At 46.7% G+C, this 21300-nt stretch overlaps 1 protein-coding gene across 1 annotated transcript in view; it reads left to right on the forward strand.

Moving 5' to 3' along the window:
- The window catches only part of DIPK2B (divergent protein kinase domain 2B), a 32281-nt gene extending 16867 nt beyond the window's left edge, over positions 1-15414 (forward strand). Inside the window, exons 3-5 of the mRNA XM_041001861.1 lie at positions 11085-11258; positions 13577-13865; positions 15074-15414. Of these exons, the coding sequence (XP_040857795.1) occupies positions 11085-11258; positions 13577-13865; positions 15074-15414 (804 nt within the window). The remainder of the gene's footprint in view (positions 1-11084; positions 11259-13576; positions 13866-15073) is intronic.
- Positions 15415-21300: the final 5886 nt, after the last annotated feature.

Below are 21300 nucleotides of genomic sequence, written 5' to 3' on the forward strand. Positions count from 1 at the left end.
CAAGCTTGGTTGGTCAGACAACGTGGCCAAAGCATTTGATTTTTGGGGGGAAAAGGAAAGGAAAGAAAAGAAAAGAAAGGAAAAGAAAGAAAGGAAAGGAAAGGGAAGGAAGGAAGGAAGAGAGAGAGAAAGAAAGAAAGAAAGAAAGAAAGAAAGAAAGAAAGAAAGAAAGAAAGAAAGAAAGAAAGAAAGAAAGAAAGAAAGAAAGAAGAAAGAGAGAGGGAGAGAGAGAAAAAGAGAGAGAAAAGAAAAGGAAATCAGCAACCCATAGGAAGAAATGGTCCAATGAAGAATTATGACCAGCGTTAGCATACCTGATTCAAAATGACAGATCATGAAATAATGTGTTTTACTTGGCATCAGCAGCCCTGCCTGTCCCAACTATTAGCTGGACTACCTGCCACAATGATGATTACGTCTGACACAGTAAAAGTTCTTGAGCAGTGTCAGTGGCCAAACTCCAGGGGCCCTGGAACCCTGGAAGATAGAGGACTATGAGAGAAGAGAAGGAAAAAAGTTTATTTCTTTTTATTAGAAAGGCAAATTTTAGAGAAAGAAGGAGAGACAAAGATCTTGCATCTACTGGTTCACTCCCCAAATGACTGAGCCGATCAGGAGCCAGGAACTTCTTCCAGGACCCGACACAGGTGCAGGGTCCCAAGGCTTTTGACCATCCTAAACTGTTTTCTTAGGCCACAAACAGAGAGCCGGATGGAAAGTGGAGTGGCCAGAACACAAGCCTGCACACATCTGGAATCTTGGCACATGCAAGTCCAGGATTTAGTGAGCCTTTGTGCCATTGTATTTACAGACAGAGTTTACAAAAAGAGGAGAAAACCACTTCCACCAGTAAGGTCACTTGTTGGTAACCCTGTGGAAGAGGGAAGATAGTCACCCAGGGAACCTCTGCCTGTCCACAGTTTGGCAGGAAGAGGTACTCAGAGGCAAGGGAACGTATCCTGACCAGGGTAATGCTCCATAAATGCCACACAGGGCATCATGAAGAATTCAACCAAGACAATCACTTCCTTAACCTCAGCAACACATGTTTCCCAAAGCAACCATTTGCTTATATCTTCATTAGGGATCTGTCATTACAAGGATCAGAAAGCTTCTCAGATTAAAGGCCATGGAAAGAGGTGGCTTTTTTTTTTTTTTAAGATTTATGTACTTTTATTGCAAAGGCAGATTTACAGAGAGAAAGAAAGATCTTCCATCTGCTGGTTCACTCTCCAAGTGGGCACAGCAGCCAGAGCCAAGGTGATCTGAAGCCAGAAGCCAGGAGCTTCTTCTCGGTCTCCCATGTGGGTATACAGGGGCCCAAGGACTTGGGTCATCCTCCATTGCTCTCCCAGAGCACAAGCAGGGAGCTGGATGGGGAGTGGAGTAGCCCATACATTAAGCAGCAAACATATGGGATCCTGGTGCTTGGCGGTGGAGGATTAGCCAATTGAGCCATCTTGCTAGAGCCCCGAAGGAGGGTCTATTGTGTTGGAAGTATGTGGATCCAGGTTTCCTGAAGTCTAGGGATTTCTAAGGCACCTTGTTTGACCATATCTGTCTTCAGGACTGCATTTCATCTTATGCCTTCCATTCTGGGTGTTGCTCCAAGTTCTCTCACAAACCTGGATCTCTGCATTGGTCGTGTTCCCTCCTCCCACCACAATAGCTGATGTTACATTTTCAACTGTGGGCTGAAGTAGACAGCAAGTTCACTATGGCACATCCATAGTCTGTCGACAATACTTTGCTTGTTATAGACTTTCTAGATGCATATCCTCTGCTAGTTGCTGTGGAGGTGACAGAAGTGTGATCATTGCAAGCGCCTGTCGGCACGGCATGGAACAGTACAGCAAGAGATGAAGCACACAACACCAGGCCTGTAATAGCATAACACAGATTGCATGAGAGGAAGAAAATGAAGACTGGAAGAATCAGGAAAGCTGTTTAAGAGATGTGGCGTGAACGGAAGATGTCCCTGGTGAATCTTCTGGAGAGTGACGGGAAAGAGACTGGGCAAAGCCAATGAAAGTGAGGAGATGCAATGATAGGCAGTAGCAAGCACACCCTGTTCTAGTGATAAAGCGCATTGCTGAATGTTGTCACAGTGAGGCTGCAGCTGGTAGTGAAAAGCTAAGCTGTCTTCACTAGCATGGCAGTCCTCAAGGGGGTTTGTTAACATGCACAGCCCTGGGGACAAGGCCTAAGAATCTGTATTTCTGTTTAGAACAGTGACCCAAGCACAGATATCTCCAGAAAGTGGCCTGCAAGTGGGTAAGAAGGGTAGGAAAACCAGAATCCAGAGTGGTATCGGGAGGCTGCTTGGCAAAAATAGGACAGGGCCACATGCCCCCTGGCCCTTGAAAAAGTAGGGAAGGCAGGGCACATCCAGGAGGTGTAATAACTGCCCTACTATTTAGTGATGATGCCCACAATTGCTGGAGAAGCAGGGATATTTGGGATCCAGTTCTTGCACTTGGACACACCTGAAAGTACTAGAAAGTACTAGAAAGCGAAGCCCGACAAAGGCTTCAAGTTCAACACAAGGAAGCAGGGTAGACTCAGGTTGGGCGGGGTTTGGATCCTGGCTCCACCCTTCTGTATGAAGCCCTGGGAGTGTTTCTCAGCTCGTGGGCACACCGAGAAGCATGACAATGAATGAAGTCAACACATACAAGACACATGGCACCATTTCAAAAAGAGGGCAAGCACTAGATAAGCTTGCCTTTGGTTTTAACATCAGCTGTATTAAAGGTTATAATACAGCAGCATACAGATTGTCACTAGAAACTCTGCCTTCTGTTGGGTCTCAGGATCTCACAGACCCTGATCAAATCACCACCGTCCAGAGTTGGAATTTCACTACTGTTCCCATGGGTTGAACAGCTCCGTACCAGGCAGGGACTTTCTACTACCTGCTAAGGACCCAGTTGTGAACAAGCCAGACAAGTCCCTGCCCTCTTTAATCTGACATTTGGAGGTCATGCTTACCCAATGAGGAGCCAGTTCACAATTGGCCAAGTCACAGAACCAGCAAGTGAAAGGACTATTTACAAAGCATCAGTCTCCTGTAGAGTGAAGCATATCTCTCTGAGTGTGTGGTGATAGCCAGCAGGAAAACTGGAAAGTAGAAGCAGATTGAAGAGCGGAGCTGGCCTGGGTCAGTCAGTGATCCTAGGGATGTCACTGTGATTAACCCTGCGAAGACAACCTTGCTTCCTTCTCAGGGATCCAACATAATGTGACATTTCAATGTTTTTTTTTATGTATTCAAGAAGAGATATCAGGTACCTGTGATGTACAGAGTCTAAGCTAGAGCATGACAGTGTTGGGAGACCCTTGACTTTTTACAATCATCCTGGTGATTTCTCCAAAAATAATCTCTGAGGTGACTAGACATCTATAGCATGAAAAGTTAGCACACCAAAAAGTCTCCCATTGTGTCTGGGTTTCAAAGGAAAAAATAATCAGAAAGAATATTAGGAAAGAAGAGGGAATATATCTACTGGAATAGACCACAAGATGTTTCCTTTAATAACATAAACTAAAGTAATGTCATGGTTTTGAATACAGTGCAGTTTGAAGAAATGTTCAATAACTTCCGGCTTAATTATCCAGAACAAGCAAGACAGTTATTGAATTGCCGTTGTTTTTATGATGACACATTGATTAACTGTGATACATGGTTAACCTAAGCCCCATTTCACAAGCATATTTAACATTTAAATCACGGAAAAGGTGTTCAGATATGGAACTGGAAAGTAACTCAACGTCTTATTAACACTGACTCTCTCCCCCTCCCCACCCAGGCTGTTAGCTTATCAAAGTGAAACAGTAGTTTAAGAGTTTCTTCCACCTTCCAAATCTGAGTGCCAAAGGTGACCTTCTTACAGAGAGAAGATGACTTCCAGCCTTACAGGGGAAAGCCACTCTTGTGATCTGAGCAGCTCCTGTTCTTTGCTTTCACACAATTATTTACATTGCAACAAGTACTCAAATATATTCAGTAGTGGTAAACCTTGGGTGTTTGAGAAATATTTGATTTAAGAAATTGGTTAAAGTCATCCAGAACCAAGTTGGACAATTAATATGGACCATGAACTTGAGAATAACATCAGGGACCTTCAAAAAATTAATGGAAAAAAGCATATTATAGAAGAGTTATGCACGGATTTCAAAATTTCTTTCTGCGCCAAAATAAGCTTGTCTTAGAAGTGCGTGTTTTCAAGAATTTTTTGAAATGCTGTCATGCTGGCCAAGATGTTGACTGCATTAAAAAGACACACACACATTGTCTTCCTTCCCATTCCTGTGAGGTAGGACCTGTCTGCCCTCCCGCTTCAGTGAAGCCACATGCCTGCTTTGCCAGGATGCTTGGCTCTCTTGAGAACAAAAAGCAAAGGCTCAGTGAATCCACTCTATGGAAACGGAGTTTTTTTTTGGTAATGTCATCCCTGGCCAAGAACTTGGCATGGAAACTTCCAGTACCCAAGTCAGTTTTGGTATTCAGCAATCATACACCTGGTGCATTCTCCCCTCTCTCATGAGCTCCCTATCATGGGAGCATTACTGCTTCTTTTCATGGCTTTGTCCCACCTCCTCTTTCTCAGATGGATTCCAACTTTAAAAGGAATTCAGAATAACTGGCTTAACTCTTCACCAGCATTCCATCAGGCAGAGCCTTTCACACTGGGCACCATCTTTCCACCTCAGCCTGTTCCCAAAGCAGACAACTGTGGGAGAAGTATCTTCAATTTGAAGGCAATACAAGGCATGAGATTACGGAAGGCACAAGTGCAGCATACCAATGACGACGTTCATGACCGTGACCATGATGCTGATAGTCATACCTACCATTTGCAAAGTGCACAGCATGAATTTCTCACCATGCCAGCCCTTTTGCACACACATCTAGGGAGCATGTAAGCTGAATCTGTGCTCAGATCCCAAGAAGGTAGCAAAACAGGCAGACTAAAGGATTCCACCAACCTTAATAACCTGTCTACCATGCAGAAATGGGCTATTTGATAGCCTGACTTCTGGCATCTTTTCCTGGTCAAAATGACCACAGGGATCACCCAAATTTCTAACTCAATTTCTAACTCAATATAGGAAGTACAAATTGGAGGAATTGGAGATTCCAGCTCTCTTTGGCTCATGGGCAGTTCAAGTCAGTATGTAGACCATGGACAGCCAATGCCTTCCAGTAGCAATCCTAGCATTCTCTCTCCTTGAGTACCTTTGGCCCTCTGGGACAAGAGTCCAAACCTTTTGAGAAGGCAGAGCAGGCTTTGTGATGAGACATGAGGGCTTAACAACCTCATCTTCCCTCCTGGAAATTCATTATTCATTTGACTTAGAAGGCAAAGTGCCTTTCTGGAGCTACCTTATTATACTCTGCAACCCTTTCTTTTCAAGCGTGATTTGATGGGGTTTATCAGCAAAAACCTGGGAACAGATGACAGCTGTCTGAAGACATGGGGATGCGCTTAGCAGGTGCCTTTTCCATCAGGCCTGCACAATCATTTGTATTTGTGCTCCAAATAAAGGAAGAAAGTGGCCCCAGAACTTCCTAAGATAGGAAAGCTGAAATCATACCTCAATTCCTTATCTCCTGTGTTCTCTGGATGTGCCTGATAATAAGAATGGACTGGAATACCTGCCAAAATTCAGAGTCCTGGGCCCTCCAACGTACCTATTGAATTTCTAGACAGACCCCTAAGGAGTTGGTATTTTTGTAGTATTCTGAAGGTTTCAATCTGCAGTGAAACTGAGGACACACTGACCCATTCTGTATTCCTGAATTTATTTTTTTCTCTCTATCTTCATTAAATTGTTGGTAATCCCTGTAGGGATTCAAGATTCAAACAAACCTGAACACCAATAACCAACCACTCCCTTCCCTGGGTCCTTATTCTCATCTGAAAAAAAAAATGGGAATATTTCTTTAGAATCACTTGATAGTAGAGTGTGCCATTTTCACCTGCCAGCGTGGGTTGTGAAAATTCATGTCATGTAACTTCCACAAAGAATTGGAAGCCTTTTTTTCCAACTAGTTATTGAATTCCCAAGAAAGTCACTGCAGCAGGAGATAACGGAAGGCTCCAGATTCCTGTGCATGCAGAGATAACCTGTGGGAAGGCCTGGCCCAGGACTCAACTCTTAGAACTTCCGGAGGCATCAGCCTCCTTCTCCCAATGGTATCGTGCCAACCATGTTTCTAAATGGTAATCACCAGGGCCACGGACATCAGTCCTCACATACAACTGCCAGATGTCACCAACATGCATGCACACACAACCATCAAAATGGGCTGTTTTTGCACAACATTTCCTGATGGCAGATGGTCAGCTCCAAAGTCCAGATTCTTCCTAGTACACTGTGGTCCCCTAGATGGGACTATATACTTAGTCTGCCCCAACTCAGGTGTGAGTTCCTGCTGGTTTTTTTTTTTTTCTACTTTTGGTGGGACCCTTGTTATGGGCAGCTATTCCCTGTGGGACAAAGCATGAGAAGGAGGAAGGGCAATTTAGGCAGATTCACAAGATTTTTTAAGTTGTGTTCAGCCCCGAAGGAAATCTTCTTCCTGCCCTCACTGACAGGCAGATGCTCTTCACTCTGGCTTCGCAAGAAAAAGAAAAAGTATAGTAGCTCTGTTACTTTTAAGAGCCTCCATCCGAGTCATGAAATCATCTGTCAAGACAACTAAACTTTTATGCTTCTATTCTGGCAAGAGCCCTTATAAATGAGGACATTGCTGATTGCTAGTGATATTTTTTGAGCAAACACACTTAGGGGTATGGATGAAAGCCAACTGAAGGTCAAATGATTTGTGGATGTAATGTCTCCTTACTCAGATGTCATTAGAAGCTTTCAGGGTAAAAGAAAATCTAGATTTCCATCTCAGTTGCTGTCCATTTCCACCATGAATGAGTGTGTTTTTCTTTTCAGACAGAATTCTATCTAAAAAAACAGAACCAGTAAAAGAAACTGGCCCCACGAGAGGATACAAGGCATTCATGGAGAATGGAATTAAAAGTTACTGTGCATTTTTCCATAAACATTTTAAAGCCAGGTATATCCAGTATCTATGCCAGTGTGGGAACTGGCAAGTCTAACACCCTGAGATAGGGTAGCAGGTTGGAAAGCTTCAGAGAAGAGCTGCCATTGCAATCCCCAGGTGAAATCTCCTCTTCCTCAGGGAAATCTTGGATGCTATTCGTAAGGCGTTCCACTGAGTGAATCGGGCCCACAGAGATTGTGGGGGTAATCTCCCCGACTTAAAATCAACTGATTATAGGCATTCACGGAATCCACACAGTAGTTTCACAGCAAGATCCATGTTGGATTGCATAACCAGACACCCTAGCCTCACCAAATTGACACAGAAAGTTAACCTCACAGCAACGTAGCCACGAAACTCTGTTGTTGTTCTCCAGATTGCTGTTAGGGATGGTGGTAGAAAAGCATGTCAGCCATTCTCAGGATCACCCAACAAAAGGTCCCTGTTGGGTGACAACACCACATGACAAAATGTCAGTGGCTAGCGCCTCACTACGAAGCTACCAATAAGCCTACTGGTCCCGCCCAAAAGACAGGACCAGACAGTGGTAGGTGGAAACTTCTGGCTACAGTGGCAGAGGTGGCTCGGACCTTGTGACCGATCAGTTTCCTATTGCTATGTAATAAATCATTCTAAAATTCAGTGGTTGAAAATAACAGCAAGTATTCATTCTCCTCATGGATGTTCAATTTGGGCAAGACTTGGTGGGAAAGGCTCACTAAACTTCACATGGCATCAGCTGGGGCTGTTCCATAGGACATGGACGGTTCACTTCCAGGATGGCTCAGTCATGTGACTAACAAGTTAGGGCTGGCTTTCAGCTAAGGGCCTCAGCATAGGACAAGCTGGAGGTCTGGGATTCTCCCCACATGAGGCGCTCCATGTGTGGCCTGGGCTTCCTCAGGACATGGTGACAAGCACTCAGCGAAAGACTGAATCAGCAGCTGTACACCTTTTGTGGCCTAGGTTCAAAGTCAAGCAGCATCCTCCAGAAGACATGCTATTCCCCAGAAATGAGTCATTGTTGAAGCCAGTCCCAGGCCCAGGGATTAGAGTTAGGCTCTGCCTTTGGCAGGAGGAATGTCAAAGCATTCACAAATATTTTCTTAGAACCAGCTTAACAAATGATCCTTATTTGGCCGCCCTCATGTTGCATTCTATTAATGACACCTTTTTCATCAGCCACCTGACTCATTCAGCCAGTCACCTTGACCTTGGCCTCTTATTCTTCATCTCACACCTGGACTAGAACGTCACCCTAGGTGACCTTTCTGCCTCCACTCTTTCCTCTTGTGACATTTAGGATTAGGTTCAGCTGCATGGGACAACAAATCCAAAGAAACAGTAACTTAAATAAGATCAAATTACATTCTTATCTTTTAATTCAATTCTTTAATAACTTTATAAATAACTTTATAAACTTCATACTTCTCTTCTGCATGCAATCCAGCTATCCAGGGCTGAGACCGTGACTATGATTGTGAGAATCCAAGCTACTTTCACTCTTCTGTAAACTCAGATCCAAGGTAGTTGCCTAAGCACCAACCATCACTTCCACATTCCAGCTGTGAAGAAATGAATGAAGGATGCTACACCCTACTTCTTGAAAGACCTTTCCCAGAAATTTCTACTTAATACTTAATCACATTAACACACCTAGCTGCAAAGGAAGCTGGAAACAAAATCTTTATTAAGCCATATGCTAAAATTCAGCGATCAGTAACTAAATCTCCACAAAGTTCTCTGAATCAGTTTCCTAAAATGTGTAGCTTAGCATAAAACATGTATCTGCTGAAAGCTTGCAATGGTCCCCTCTCCCTCCTGGATTCAAATTGAGATTCCTTAAAATGACTTTAGGTTCTTCCTTCCCGAGCTCTTCCTCCCCACTTGCGCCACTGATACTGTAGCTTCAGGGACTGCTAACTTACCTCTAGTTTCCAGCATGTTTTCTCTCATCTCAAGGTGCCACATAGACGTATACTATTCCTGCTGAATGAGATACTCTTCCCCCCACTCTGCAAGCTCACTTTAACCAGGGTTCAGGCATCTGCCCCGATTTCAGCATCTCTTAAGAAGTCCTTTAGGGCCCCCACGAAAAATATCTTGGAATGTTTTAAAGTTGGAACGCGGCAAAATGTGCTTTTAGATCCAAGAAAATGCTTGACTACACAACAGTAACCTATTTGTGCCGTTACAGTTGCAAAATACAGCTTTCATGTTTTTCACAGTGGGAGGAACCCACAAAGGCAAAGGCCTGTAGACCCCAGGGGAGCTGTGTTGTGGCCCCACTCCCATGCACGACCCCAGTGCCCACTGAGTCACAGCTCATCCTGTGCTGCCTTACAGCTAGTGGATGCCTAATGACGTCCCCCAGCTGACAGGTTCCCTGGAGGGGATGCTACAGTTTGGGCCCCATGCTGTGTCTGCAAACACAGTCTGGTAGGCGATCTGCAAACATTGGTGGGTAAACAAAAGGAGTGAATGACTGAATGTGTGTCCAGACAAATCTAACATCCACATGGCATGATGTGATCATGTCATGCCTAGTAAATATCAGGATGTAGATTCGCCTAGGGGTCTGCCTCCCTCTCATTTGGTGCAGTGTCATGGTTCCAGCTAGGGATATGTGACTCAGAGGAACTCAGTGTTTGTAAAATGCATTGTTGCCATCTGTAAAATGGAGCAACAACGGCTTCTGGTAAGGAATCAATGAATAAATACACTTTTTGCAAAAGGCTTAGAGCTGTCCTCTGGTGTAGCTAACCACTCAATTCTTGTTATTTATTGTTTTGTTATGGTCAGTTAGCATCCTGCTTCTCCCAGATAGTTTCATTTAAAAACTGGCTCTTTTTTAAAAAAAAAAAAAAAAAAAAAAAAAAGCTTCTTTATTTGAAAGAGAGAGAGAGAGAGAAAGAGACCTTCCATCCATTCGTTCATTCCCCAGATGCCTACAACAGCCAGAGCTGGGTCGTACCAAAAGCAGCCAGGAACTCTCTATCTAGGTCTGCCATATGGGTGGCAGGGGCCAAGCACCAGAGCCATCATCTGCAGCTCTCCCAGGAACATTAGCAGGGACCTGGGTGCCAGCAATACAGGTAGTGCCTTAATCTACTAAGCCACAACATGGATCCCTAAGAACTGGATCTTGGAATAGGAAAGAAGGAATTGCTTACTCCCCCGATCTTCAACAATCAGCTTCTTGGATGGAGTTTCAAGTTGTGTCGAACGACACTACCAGAAGCAAAGTTTTCCCACAGCCTCAGATCAGCTTCCCTACTGAATGGGGTCAAGGGGCCCTATTCTTGAGGAAAAGACATGGCAAGTAAATTCTAGACCACTGGGTTCAAATCCTGAATTTAGCCCTTCCAATCACTACCCTACATTGGGCAAACTTCCAATTCTTCAGTTGTACCTGAGACGCACAACAGCACAACCCTGTCAGGTACTGGGGAGGAGTAACTGAACCGCCTCTTTGTCGACTGCACCTGTGGCTACAGTGACCCAAGTCAGTTGCCCAAGGTCACACAGCTGGTAGGAGGAGATACAGGGTGGGCTCCAGGAGAATGGCCGCAGGGCCCGGTTCTGCCCAGTCTCTACTTGCTTATTGGTAGGTCCTGTTTGCATGTGATGCTTGAGGCATGGGCTGGAATGTATTGGAAAATCAGTCTTAGATGCGCATCTGTTTTATCCCAAGAAGCACAGAGGAGCTGGCACAGCGCATCCTGGTTGTGAGACCAGAGAGACCTGGGGAAAGCAATGGTGACATGGCATGGCCTTCCATCTAATTCAGCCTACTACACACGAAGAGGTGCAGTGAATATTGTAGATGGAGGATCGCCAAGGTCCCAGCCATTTGCTGGGAGGGTACACCTTCCGACCTCTCCTCCCTGCACAGCACCCTCCCCCAGCAGTAGGACATGCTCCTGCCCCTTCTGGCTGTCCCCCTACCCTGTCCCTCAAGGACTCAGCATTCACCCTTCCTCCCCCATCCCTGGGGTCTTCCTGCACCTTATGCCCACAGGGCCTGGCCAGCCCCCTCCTGCGCTGCCCATCACAGCGACTGCTGGACCGCGTGGTGCGGCGATATGCTGAGGTGGCCGACGCTGGCAGCATTTTCATGGACCACTTCACAGAGCGCGACAAACTGCGTCTACTCTACACGCTGGCTGTCAACACGCATCCCATCCTCCTCCAGGTAAGCACGCGTGTGCGGCCACCTCCCCAGCCTTCTGGATACAGGAAAAGTGAGAGGTAGGAGCAGGAAAAATGGGAAAGGTAGAGACAGAGACGAAGAAGGAAGAAGCAGAAAGAAAAAGAGCGCAGGTAGATGAGAAAAAAAGTCACAGCAAAGACAACTGATGACCATTGGCCAGCGGGATGACAGCCCAGGCACAGCTCTCAACCCCGGAGCACCTGCTGCGTGCTGGGCATCACTGGACAGTGCTTATAGCACCCCCACACACAGGGTTATTATTCATACTCTTTTGCATATGAAGCAAGTAGGACTCCGAGAGAAGTGGCTTAACCCAAGTCAGTGTCAGTGATAGAACTCACATCCAGGACCCAGCAAAATGGCTCAATTGGCTAATCCTACTCCTTCAAGCACCAGGATTACATATGGGTACCCATTCATGTCCTAGCTGCTACACTTCCCATCCAGTTCCCTGCTTGTGGCCTGGGAAAGCAGTAGAGAATGGCCCAAAGCCTTGGGACCCTGCACCTGCATTGGATACATCGAAGAGGCTCCTGGCTTCAGATTGGCTCAGATCTGTCAGTTTTACCCACTTATGGCATGAACAAGTGGATAGAAGGTCTTTCTCTCTGTCTCTCCTTCCCTCTGTGGATCTGCCTTTCCAATAAAAATAAATAAGTCTTTAAAAAAAAAAATAGGAACCCAAGTCCAGTACTATCTGACTTTACAGGCCAAGGTCTTTCCACTAAAACCTGCCTAGTCACTTTGGCATTGGGAAGAAGACGGGGTTGCTGGGTGTGCTACACTCATCATTCTCATCTTGGCTGATGGCCATGGTGGACCACAACTTATTCCTCCTCCTCCTCCTCCTGACAGACCTTGGCTGAGATCTTCCCTTTAAGGCCAGGTACCGCCCAGGAAAGGCATGGAACGGAGCCCGGAAATAGCCTGGGACTTCCCTAGGGAGAGGGGAGTCTTCCTAAAGTTGGTGGGAAATTCCTGCTAGGAAAAACATTCAGCATGGACTTGTACCAAAACAAACATATCACTGAAGTCCTGCTTCCTACTGCAGTTGTGAAGTCCCCTTGTCATAGCAAGGCTCCCCTCTGGGCAGAGAAAATTTGAAGACCACATGGGCATGACCTCTTCACAATATCAGGGAGCTCCCTATGTCAAAAGCCACAGAAATTCATGACACGCAAGGATGCTTTGGGATTTCTTTTTTAAGAAGTGAAATAAGGGGTGGAGGGTCCAAGTAACACCGTTTTAGATCAATAAACAGTCGAGTAAAAGGCCAGCGGCCAGCATGATCTCCTCCCCCTCTTTTTTTTTTTTAACAACTTATTATTTTCATTGGAAAAGTAGATTTTCAAAAAGAGTGACAAAGAGAGAGATCTTCCACCCACTGATTCACTCTCCAAACGGCCACAAGCCAGGAGCCAGGGGTGTCTTCCAGGGTCTCCCATGTGGACACAGGGTCCCAAGGCTTTGGCCCATCCTCCACAGCTGGATGGGAAGTACCACAGCCAGGACACGAACGGTACCCGTTTGGGTTGCTGTCACTTGCAAGGGGAGGGTAACCCAATTTTGCCAGGCCCTCCTCTTCTTTCTCTTTTGGATTTCTCAAATCCACAAGGTTGGAGATGTTACAGGGAGACAGAAGAGGGAGGTTGGAGCTGTGCCCTTCCCTCTGCCGGTGTTAGGCTGTGTGGGAAATTCCAGACAGTTACCCCACCAGGCACATTCCTCCAGTGCTGGCAGGAGAGACACCCAAGGCAGGGGCACAGCTGTCCCAAACTTCAGTCACCCCACAGGGATTGCCCTAGCTCAGAACCAAGTACCTACACTGTTAGTTGTGGAAATTTTTTTCTATAAATTAGCTTTCAGTTGACCTTCCATTGTCTCTACGGTAGCTCCCTCCTAAACATCTCAGAGACTAGTCATGTTTTCCAGCTGCACAACTCTTAAACACAGGGACAGTCTGACCCAGTCCATTGGCATCCTCGTACCCTGCCTTGAAATAATCATGTCACAGTGCAGCTCACATCAGAGAAGTGACGGCCATGTGCTATTTGCAATCTTTCCATTAACGGTGGGATAAGAGAGTGGCAGGGGTGAGGGCAGGCATATTGTCGTGTACCAAGAAATATCAAAAGGTTGGACAGATACTTGACTAAGTATTTTGGAATGGAGGATGCCTGCGCAAGCTGATCTTTCTGTGTGCTCTTGGTGACCAAGGAAATGAGGATGAGAGAAAGGGCTGAATCCTCCTGAGATGTTTCTCTCTGATTCTCTAATGCCTCCCTCTTCTGGCTTGGCAGATCTTTCCTGGGGCTGAGGGATGGCCGCTGCCCAAGTACCTGGGCTCCTGTGGCAGGTTCCTGGTCAGCACCAGCACCAGACCACTACAGGAATTCTTCAGCGCACCCCCGGATCAGGCAGCCGACCTCGCTTATCAGCTCCTTGGCGTCCTGGAGTCTCTGAGGAGCAATGATCTGAACTATTTCTTTTACTTCACTCGTGTTGACGCAGGCATGTTTGGCATCTTTACCAACGGGCATCTGTTCATCCGGGATGCCAGCGCACTGGGCGTCATCGACAAGCAGGAAGGTACTCAGCATGGGCCTGGCTGAGCAGCTGTCAGCAAGGAAGTGAGGGTGACAGCAACTAGGGAGGGATGGCCCGGGTTCACCCTCTCGGGCCTTTGCAGTTTCAGCCTCATGATGACAGTAACCAAAGTTTGGCAAATGTTGGATGTTGTATGCAGCATGCCTCATCCCCACTTAAACTGGTTCCAGCTCCCTCTCTTCAAAGAGGAAATGGACATGATGTGGTTCATTAAGGGTATTGTTCCATGTGACACAGCCCTGGCTCCCAGGGTAGTGCTTGTTGTCCAACTGGGTCTGTGTGGCTCAGGGATCTCCTTTGACATTCATCCCACACACACAACTCCCCAAGCCATGTCCCCCTCAGTGCCTTTTTTATCAGATGCTTTTAGCTTTGATCTAAAACTTGAATATCTGGCTGATTCTTTGGTATGTTTTGCAATACATTTTGGCACATTTTGTTTTTAAAAAACACAGAACCAAGTGAGATATATGAGCGAATCTTGGTTTTGTGGGTTTTTTTGTTTGTTTGATTTTGTTTTTGTTTTTGCTATATGCTGAAGGCCCACCCAGCATTCTAGAACTCTTTGAACATTCCACTCTGTAACATGACCAAATTTTCTGAGCACCATAAGACAAAAGATTGTTTTTTCCAATTTCTGATTCTGTTTACACAAAAGAAAACCTACAGAGAAATGAAACCACGCTTATTCATTTCCTGATTTACTTTTATTAAAAAGAATCAAATTTAAAAAGTGGGACTAATTCCAGAATATTCAGGATATGTCAATAGCTGAATGTCGCTCTCTCTCTCCAACGCTTTGAAGGCTTATTCTGATTGCCTATTTTTTTTTTCTGCTTTGTATTTTAAAAAGGCAAAATGAAACCAGTGCTCATCATCTCCTGAGCGCCATAATTCAGTCCTAATGGCAGCACAGCTCTAGCCATGTGACCAACTGCCATTCCAAACCCAGCTTTCAGAAAGAATAAGTGGGTTGTGCTCGCTTGAGCACCTTGAGCATCTTGCTTGAGCAGCAGAGAGCACCTTGTGGGTTCGTTGTCAGAAGGAACCTCTATGTCCTTGAACCCTAAATCTCCTGGGAACAAGCAAACGCTAGGAGACTTACTGTGCCCAGTCAGTCTCATGACCAATGACTACCCCGCAAGGGGGACACCTTGCAAGGTGCGTGATATTTTCCGTTTCTCTCTCAGGGAGTTACACCACCTTCAAGACAGCAGACAATAAGGACATTTTCAGCTGCTTAGTGTCTGGTTGCCAGACCCAGCTGCCCTCCTGTGACATGGTCCCCGAGAAGCAGAGCCTGGTGCTGGTGTGTCGGCAGCTGCTACCTCGACTTCTCCAAGGGCGATTCCACTCCCCAGTGCAAGAAGAGATAGACTCTGCTCTGGCTCAGTGTGGGGAGGACACCCGCTCAGACCTTGAAGTTCTTGAGGCTGCCAGTCGTCTGAAAGCCATGTTGAGACCTCTGAGAACCTGTGACCCCAGATTTGCCTACCGATACCCAGACTGCAAGTACAACGAGAAGTTCTGAGGGGCTTGAGCCCCTACAGCCTTGGGGAAGCACGCACTTGGAGCTCTGCTGCCCTGCTTGGGCTGCTGCAAGGCTGAAGGCAGCAGTTCTGTTGTCAACACTGGGCAAAGTGCGCATTTCACTTCCTGCTGAGAACTGAGCAACCTGAACTACAAGCGTGGAGCAATGTGACACTACCCGATTGTCCCCGACTGGCTGCCCCCATCACAGCAGCACTGAGGGGTGGGCATCTGAAGACCATAGTTGCTGTCTTTGAGCCTCGGTTTCTTCTATTCCCCATCAGATTCTGTGTACGTGAAAAAGACAGAGATGTGAGAAGCCTGGAACACATGCTCCTTACTGCCCGGAATGTTCCAGAAATGTACATAAAAGTGGAGCCACATAGGTCAAGAGGCTGATGTAGAGGGGGAAAGCAGAGCCACACGAAGACTCCCAGCTACTGGCACCTTAGTATTGGGCAAGAGGGGCCATCTTCCCATTCCACATATGCTGTGCCATATTGCCCATGCTATCACTGAGCAGGGAGGCTGCAGACCAAGGCACATATTACAGCTCACTTCTGAGCCACATTCTGAGGGATCTCCCATCATGGGAAGGAGCAGAGGTAAGAAAGAGGGTGGTGGAGCAGCCAAAACCCATGTGTGAGTTCAGGTGCTCCAAGAAGCAAGGTTAGGCTAGAATTAGCTATAAGGGATGCCTGTGTGAATGGGGAGGAAGGGAAAGCTGAGAAGGCAGGACCCTGTAGGTCTGCAACAAGTCTGACCTGGGAAATGAGCTGATTCAGCTGCCTTCCGCAGGCTGCTGGGATGTCCACAGGGTAAAGCCATCTGAGGAGCCCTGGGTCTCCCACCAGTAGATCCCTGCCCCGATAGTATCTTGGCTGTACCCAATCATTGATGGGTATGAACCTTAGCCCTAGCCCAATGGCAAAGATGGATTTCAGAGCAAAGTGCCAGGGCACTGAAGGAAGTCCATGAGCGGGACGGCATTCCTGGTGTGGCCACAGCCAGGGACCAGAACTCACAGGCCACCAAGAACTTTCATTTCAACTTGACTTTCTAAGTCACTCAAAATGCCTCTTTTCAGGGGCAGCCGATAGAATATATTGTACTCATCAGTGGATTGGAGTGACTTACGTCTGTGTGGTTCTCCCTCCATGTAGATTGGCAGTCCAACCCCTCAAACACTGGCAGGGACTCTTCTGGATTTTTGGCCCAGGCTGCCCGACCACCCTCTCCCCACAGGGACTTCTCACCATTCTACCTCTGAATCACCACCTTGAAGGTCAGAACCTATGACTTAATAAGCCTCACCACGCACATGGGGGAAACTGAGACTCCAGGCCAGGATGGTTCCAGGTCTCTGGCTCCCTATCCACACTCCTCTTGTTTCCTTCCTATTTGGCCTCTGATGTGCGCCTTGTACTCCTCAGTTCTGGTCCCTTCACTCACATTTTAAAATAGGCCAATCCCTCCCTCTGGAAGTTCTTATTTTGTGGTATGTTAATTAGTTGTCTTGGGGGTTGTGACCTGACCACCATGACACTATCCCAGGGCAACCAAGTCAGCGAGAGGGACAGTGGAAGGGCAGGCTCAGGCTGTCTTCTGGCTCACTCCAGAAGGTGAAGAATGAGCCTACTCCCTTCCCACCAGCACCCAGCAGAGTCCTGGTCCCTCCCCAGCCGGTGCCTGAGCAGAGCCATGGAAGAGACCACTAGACCCGGTAGAGTGCCACTGACAACTCAGCAGTGGCACCAGCCAGGCCCCAGTCCAGCACTCTGGAATCGCAGGGGTTTTTTGCTCCATCAAAGGCTTCCAGTTCCCGTAGGGGGTGAGGGGGGAGAAGTTCCACAGGAGGGATACCTTTGAATGAGGCTCTCCGTGACGCCTGTGTGGGGCCAGCATGGGGGATCTGAGCTAACTTTCTCTGAGTTGTTCCTCACCTGGCTGCACCCTGCATAAGTGCCAGGTGGGCACCTGCCTCCTCCTACCTTCCAGAATCCCATCACCTGAGACACCAAGGAATGTGCCTTGCAGCTCATCCTGTCACTTTTGGAATGTGCTGAGCACTGGCAGAAAACCTGATCCCAGCGACTCTTTCCAGAATCAAGAGGAAGAAATCTGGTTCCCCTCCTCCCAGAACAAAGAACAGAAGCACTCAGGTGTAGCCTCAGGGGCTGCTGGGACATTTGTTTGGGGTACCATGCATGACAAACTGTGTGGGAAGGCAGGTTAGACTGGTCCTATAGATGCATTAGAAAGATCTAGAAATGACACCCAATCCAAAGGATTTCCCAAAACTCAGGAAGTTGCTGTGTCCCTTTGTTCGCACACTTTCACCACAGGAAAGGCATAGGGTTCTGGCTAGCACGTCAAAGTTACAGGCCCCACCCAGGCACTGCTATCCGAGTCCCTGCTCTGCCTCTTCATCCCAGCAGTGCATACAGAGCTCAGCCACATGGCTCCCTCCCCAGCAGGCAGCCCCAGCTGTCAGACCCTGTGGGCTTAACTTCAGCAGCACAGAACAATTCCACACAAGGTCACACCATCTGCCATCAGGAGCTGGGCCAGGCCAGACGAGAAGGCCCCTCCAGGCTTCTGGTCCCCTGAGCAACAATTCTGCAGGCAATTCTCCAGCTGAAGTTCCCTAGGCAACTGGTCAATATGGTCTTGGGCCTGCATCACCTGTCATGCCCCTGTGCCTATCCTGCTTCCTTCACATTCTTTTTTCCCTGGTAGATAGCTATGAACTGTACTGCACCCTTAAGGAGCTGAATGGTAGGCCCCAGAAAGATACACACATGTCCTAATGCCCCAGAACCTGTGATTCTTACCCTAAAATGTGGTAAGAGTGTGATTGCATTAAGATTTGGGACAGGAGGTGGCCATGCTGGATTGTCATGGTAACATAAAGATGGAGACTGAGTTGGGGTGATGCTGCCACAAGCTAAGGACCTCTGACAGTCCCCGGAGGCTCCAGAAGAAGTACCACCCTCGCCGACACCTTGAGCTCAGCCCAAGGAAACCAACTTCAGACTTCCAGCCTTGAAAACTGTGAGAGAATTAAATTCTGTCATTTTAAGCCATCTACTGTGTAGTCATTTGCTCTAGCACCCACAGAAAACCATCACTCCATCATCCTCCCAGACCAGTAACTACAACCACGCCCAAACCCAGTCTTGTGACACATTCAAAAGCAAAACCTCATCCTAGGGCACATGGGATGCATCCATATCCAGAGCTGAATGATACCTTTCTTCAGACATAAAGGTGCCCATATGTGAATACTTCAAAAAGTGTGTGGAAAAATGGAATTCCAAAAGAAGTTTATGTTGCCACAAAAACATTTTGAAACCCATGCTTAGTTTTTTCTTCATTATATGCATTATCTGAAGAGCCCTCTTATGCAAAATTTCTCAATTTCTTGCACCAAAATAAGTTTATTCCTTAATTCCATTCCTGCAAACTTTTTGGAGAACCCTTGTAAGTCTTTGAACACCTGCCTGAGTTCTACAACCCTGCTCCTAAATCCTCTCTCAGAACTTCGGCACCATGATTCTGTGCCCCATTTGAGGCTAATCTCAAGAGTACTCCAGAAGGATCTGTGCCCCGCCTTCCCATCCAGCTGGAAGCTGCCTGAGGATGGTGGTGACAGCGTGGACTCTGTGTTTACCATAGCAACCAGCTGGGCACAGAGCAGAGGCCAGAAAATGTTCTTGCTGACAATAATGATTGCATCCTTTGAGCCTTTTCACTTGAGCTGTCCATACACCATACTGCCCACATGGATGATGAACATGAAGAAGTTCATGGAAAAGGGCCAATCCTGTGGTCCAGAGAACTAAATTGCCACTGGTGATGCTTGTATCCCATATTGTAGTTCTAGTTCAAATCCCAACTGCTCTTCTTCTGAACCACTTCCTTCCTAATGTACCTGTGTAAAGTGACAGACAATAGCCCAAGTCGTTGAACCCTGCCACACAGGTGGGAGATCCAGATGGATCACACTGTGGCAGTCCTTTGGGACAGATGAACCTATGTATAGAAGATTTCTCGCTCTCTCCTTCTCTCCCTGTCTCTATCGCTCTGCTTCTCCAATAAGAAAAACACATATATTTTTTTAAAAACTGAAAGGTTTGTAGAAAATAAAATGAAAAGTTTTGAAATGTCTTGACAGAAAAAAGTTTGGAATCCATGTGTCCGCCAAGATTTCAAGGTACTGGCGAAAACTTCTGCATAGATTTCAAAGTGTTTTTGTACTGCAACAAACTCATGCTTTAATTCCACTTCTCCACAAATTTTCTGAAGCACTCTTGCATAGAACATAACCCCTTCCCTAGGAGCAGTGTCTTTCCCTCAGTGGCCAGGAGACAACAACGTTGATGCTAACGTGACTTAGCCACATTCAAGTTAGCAGCGTAAACTCTCAGCCCCTGCCCTTTGGCCTGCAAGACTGGCTACATGATTTGCAAGACCCACAGCAAAATGAAAACATGGGGTTCCCTGTTTTTAAAAATTAGTAATCATCACGAGACAAGAAGAGGGGGTGGTTATCTGGTCTAAGGGGACTCTCATGTCCCACATCAAAATGTCTGTGTTTCCTTGTTTCATTCCTGTCTCTGGCTCCTGACTTCAAGTTCTTACCAGTGCAGACCCTGGGAAGCAATAATGATGATGGCTCAGAGAGTCAATTTCCTGCCACCCATGTGGGACACCTGGATGGAATTTCCAGCTCCTCATTTCAGCCTGCCCTGTAATTGAATGCAGGCCTTCCATTGCAGGTGGCAGAAAGCCAAAGCACTTGAATTACCGTCTGCTGCCTCCCAAGGAGTGCACTGGCTGCTAAAATTGAAAACAGATGCAGGACTTGAACCCAGGCCTTCTCACCTGTGGTTTCCCATTGCTCCAAACGACTACCAGACATTCAGTATGGTGGTTAGAACACTGCTTGGAGTGCTTGCTTTCCATCTCTAAGTGCCAAGCTTTGTGTCCCAGTTCCACTTCCAATTCCAGTTTCCTATTAATGTCCTCCTTGAGATGACAGCAAGTGATAGCTCAAGTCGTTGGGTTCCTGCCACTCATGGAGGAGACCCAGATTAATCAAGTTCTGTCCTTCTGGCTTCAGCCTGTGCCAGCCTCAGCTGTTGTAGGCATTCGATGAAGTGAACCAATGGACAGGAGCTCTCTGTCTGTCTTTCTGGCCTTTGAATAAATAAAGAGGTGATTTTATATCTCAATAAACCTAATCTATAAAGGGGATGGAACAAAGCGTGGCTAAAGCTGTAACTAGGCAAGTAGTGCTAATTGCTCCGTTCTCAGGCAGGGGGAATGTTTGGTCATTTGGGTCCAAACAATGTACATGTTGTTTGTGTTCAAGACCTGAGGACAGAGCAGCCTTGTTTTGTCTTGATCCGTCATGGTTACAGAGTGGCCTTGTTTGATGTTGGCATGCTGAAGAATTGTTTACGTTCAACACGAACACAAATGCTGAGCCGTGAGAGCCAAGCCAGCCCTGGGCAACCCTGAGAAGCAGGCGGTCCAGATAATGCCAAGCCAGTTTCCAGCTGTCATAGGGTGAAGTACTTCTCTCTTTCTCGGGGGACATTCTCAGTGATGAGATTCAAACAAGATCTACAGATTAGTAAACAGCCTTTTATCCATGTCAGCCTCTTCTTTTCCCAAAACATTAACCAGAGGGGAAGTTGTATGAAGAATCTAAAGGAATTCTGAACACCATTTGGGAATTTTTTGGTAAGTCCAAAATGATTCTGAAATATGAAGGTAAAGGGGGGACCAATGCATGGAGCTAAAATTAGCATGGCACCACGTGAAGAGATTGACATGCACGTCAGGGCTGCCTTGTGGAAAAGAAAATGTAAATCTCAAA

The sequence above is a fragment of the Ochotona curzoniae genome, unplaced genomic scaffold (genome assembly GCF_017591425.1).
Source record: "Ochotona curzoniae isolate NIBS_2020 unplaced genomic scaffold, NIBS_Ocur_1.0 contig_1274, whole genome shotgun sequence".
Taxonomy (NCBI): domain Eukaryota; kingdom Metazoa; phylum Chordata; class Mammalia; order Lagomorpha; family Ochotonidae; genus Ochotona; species Ochotona curzoniae.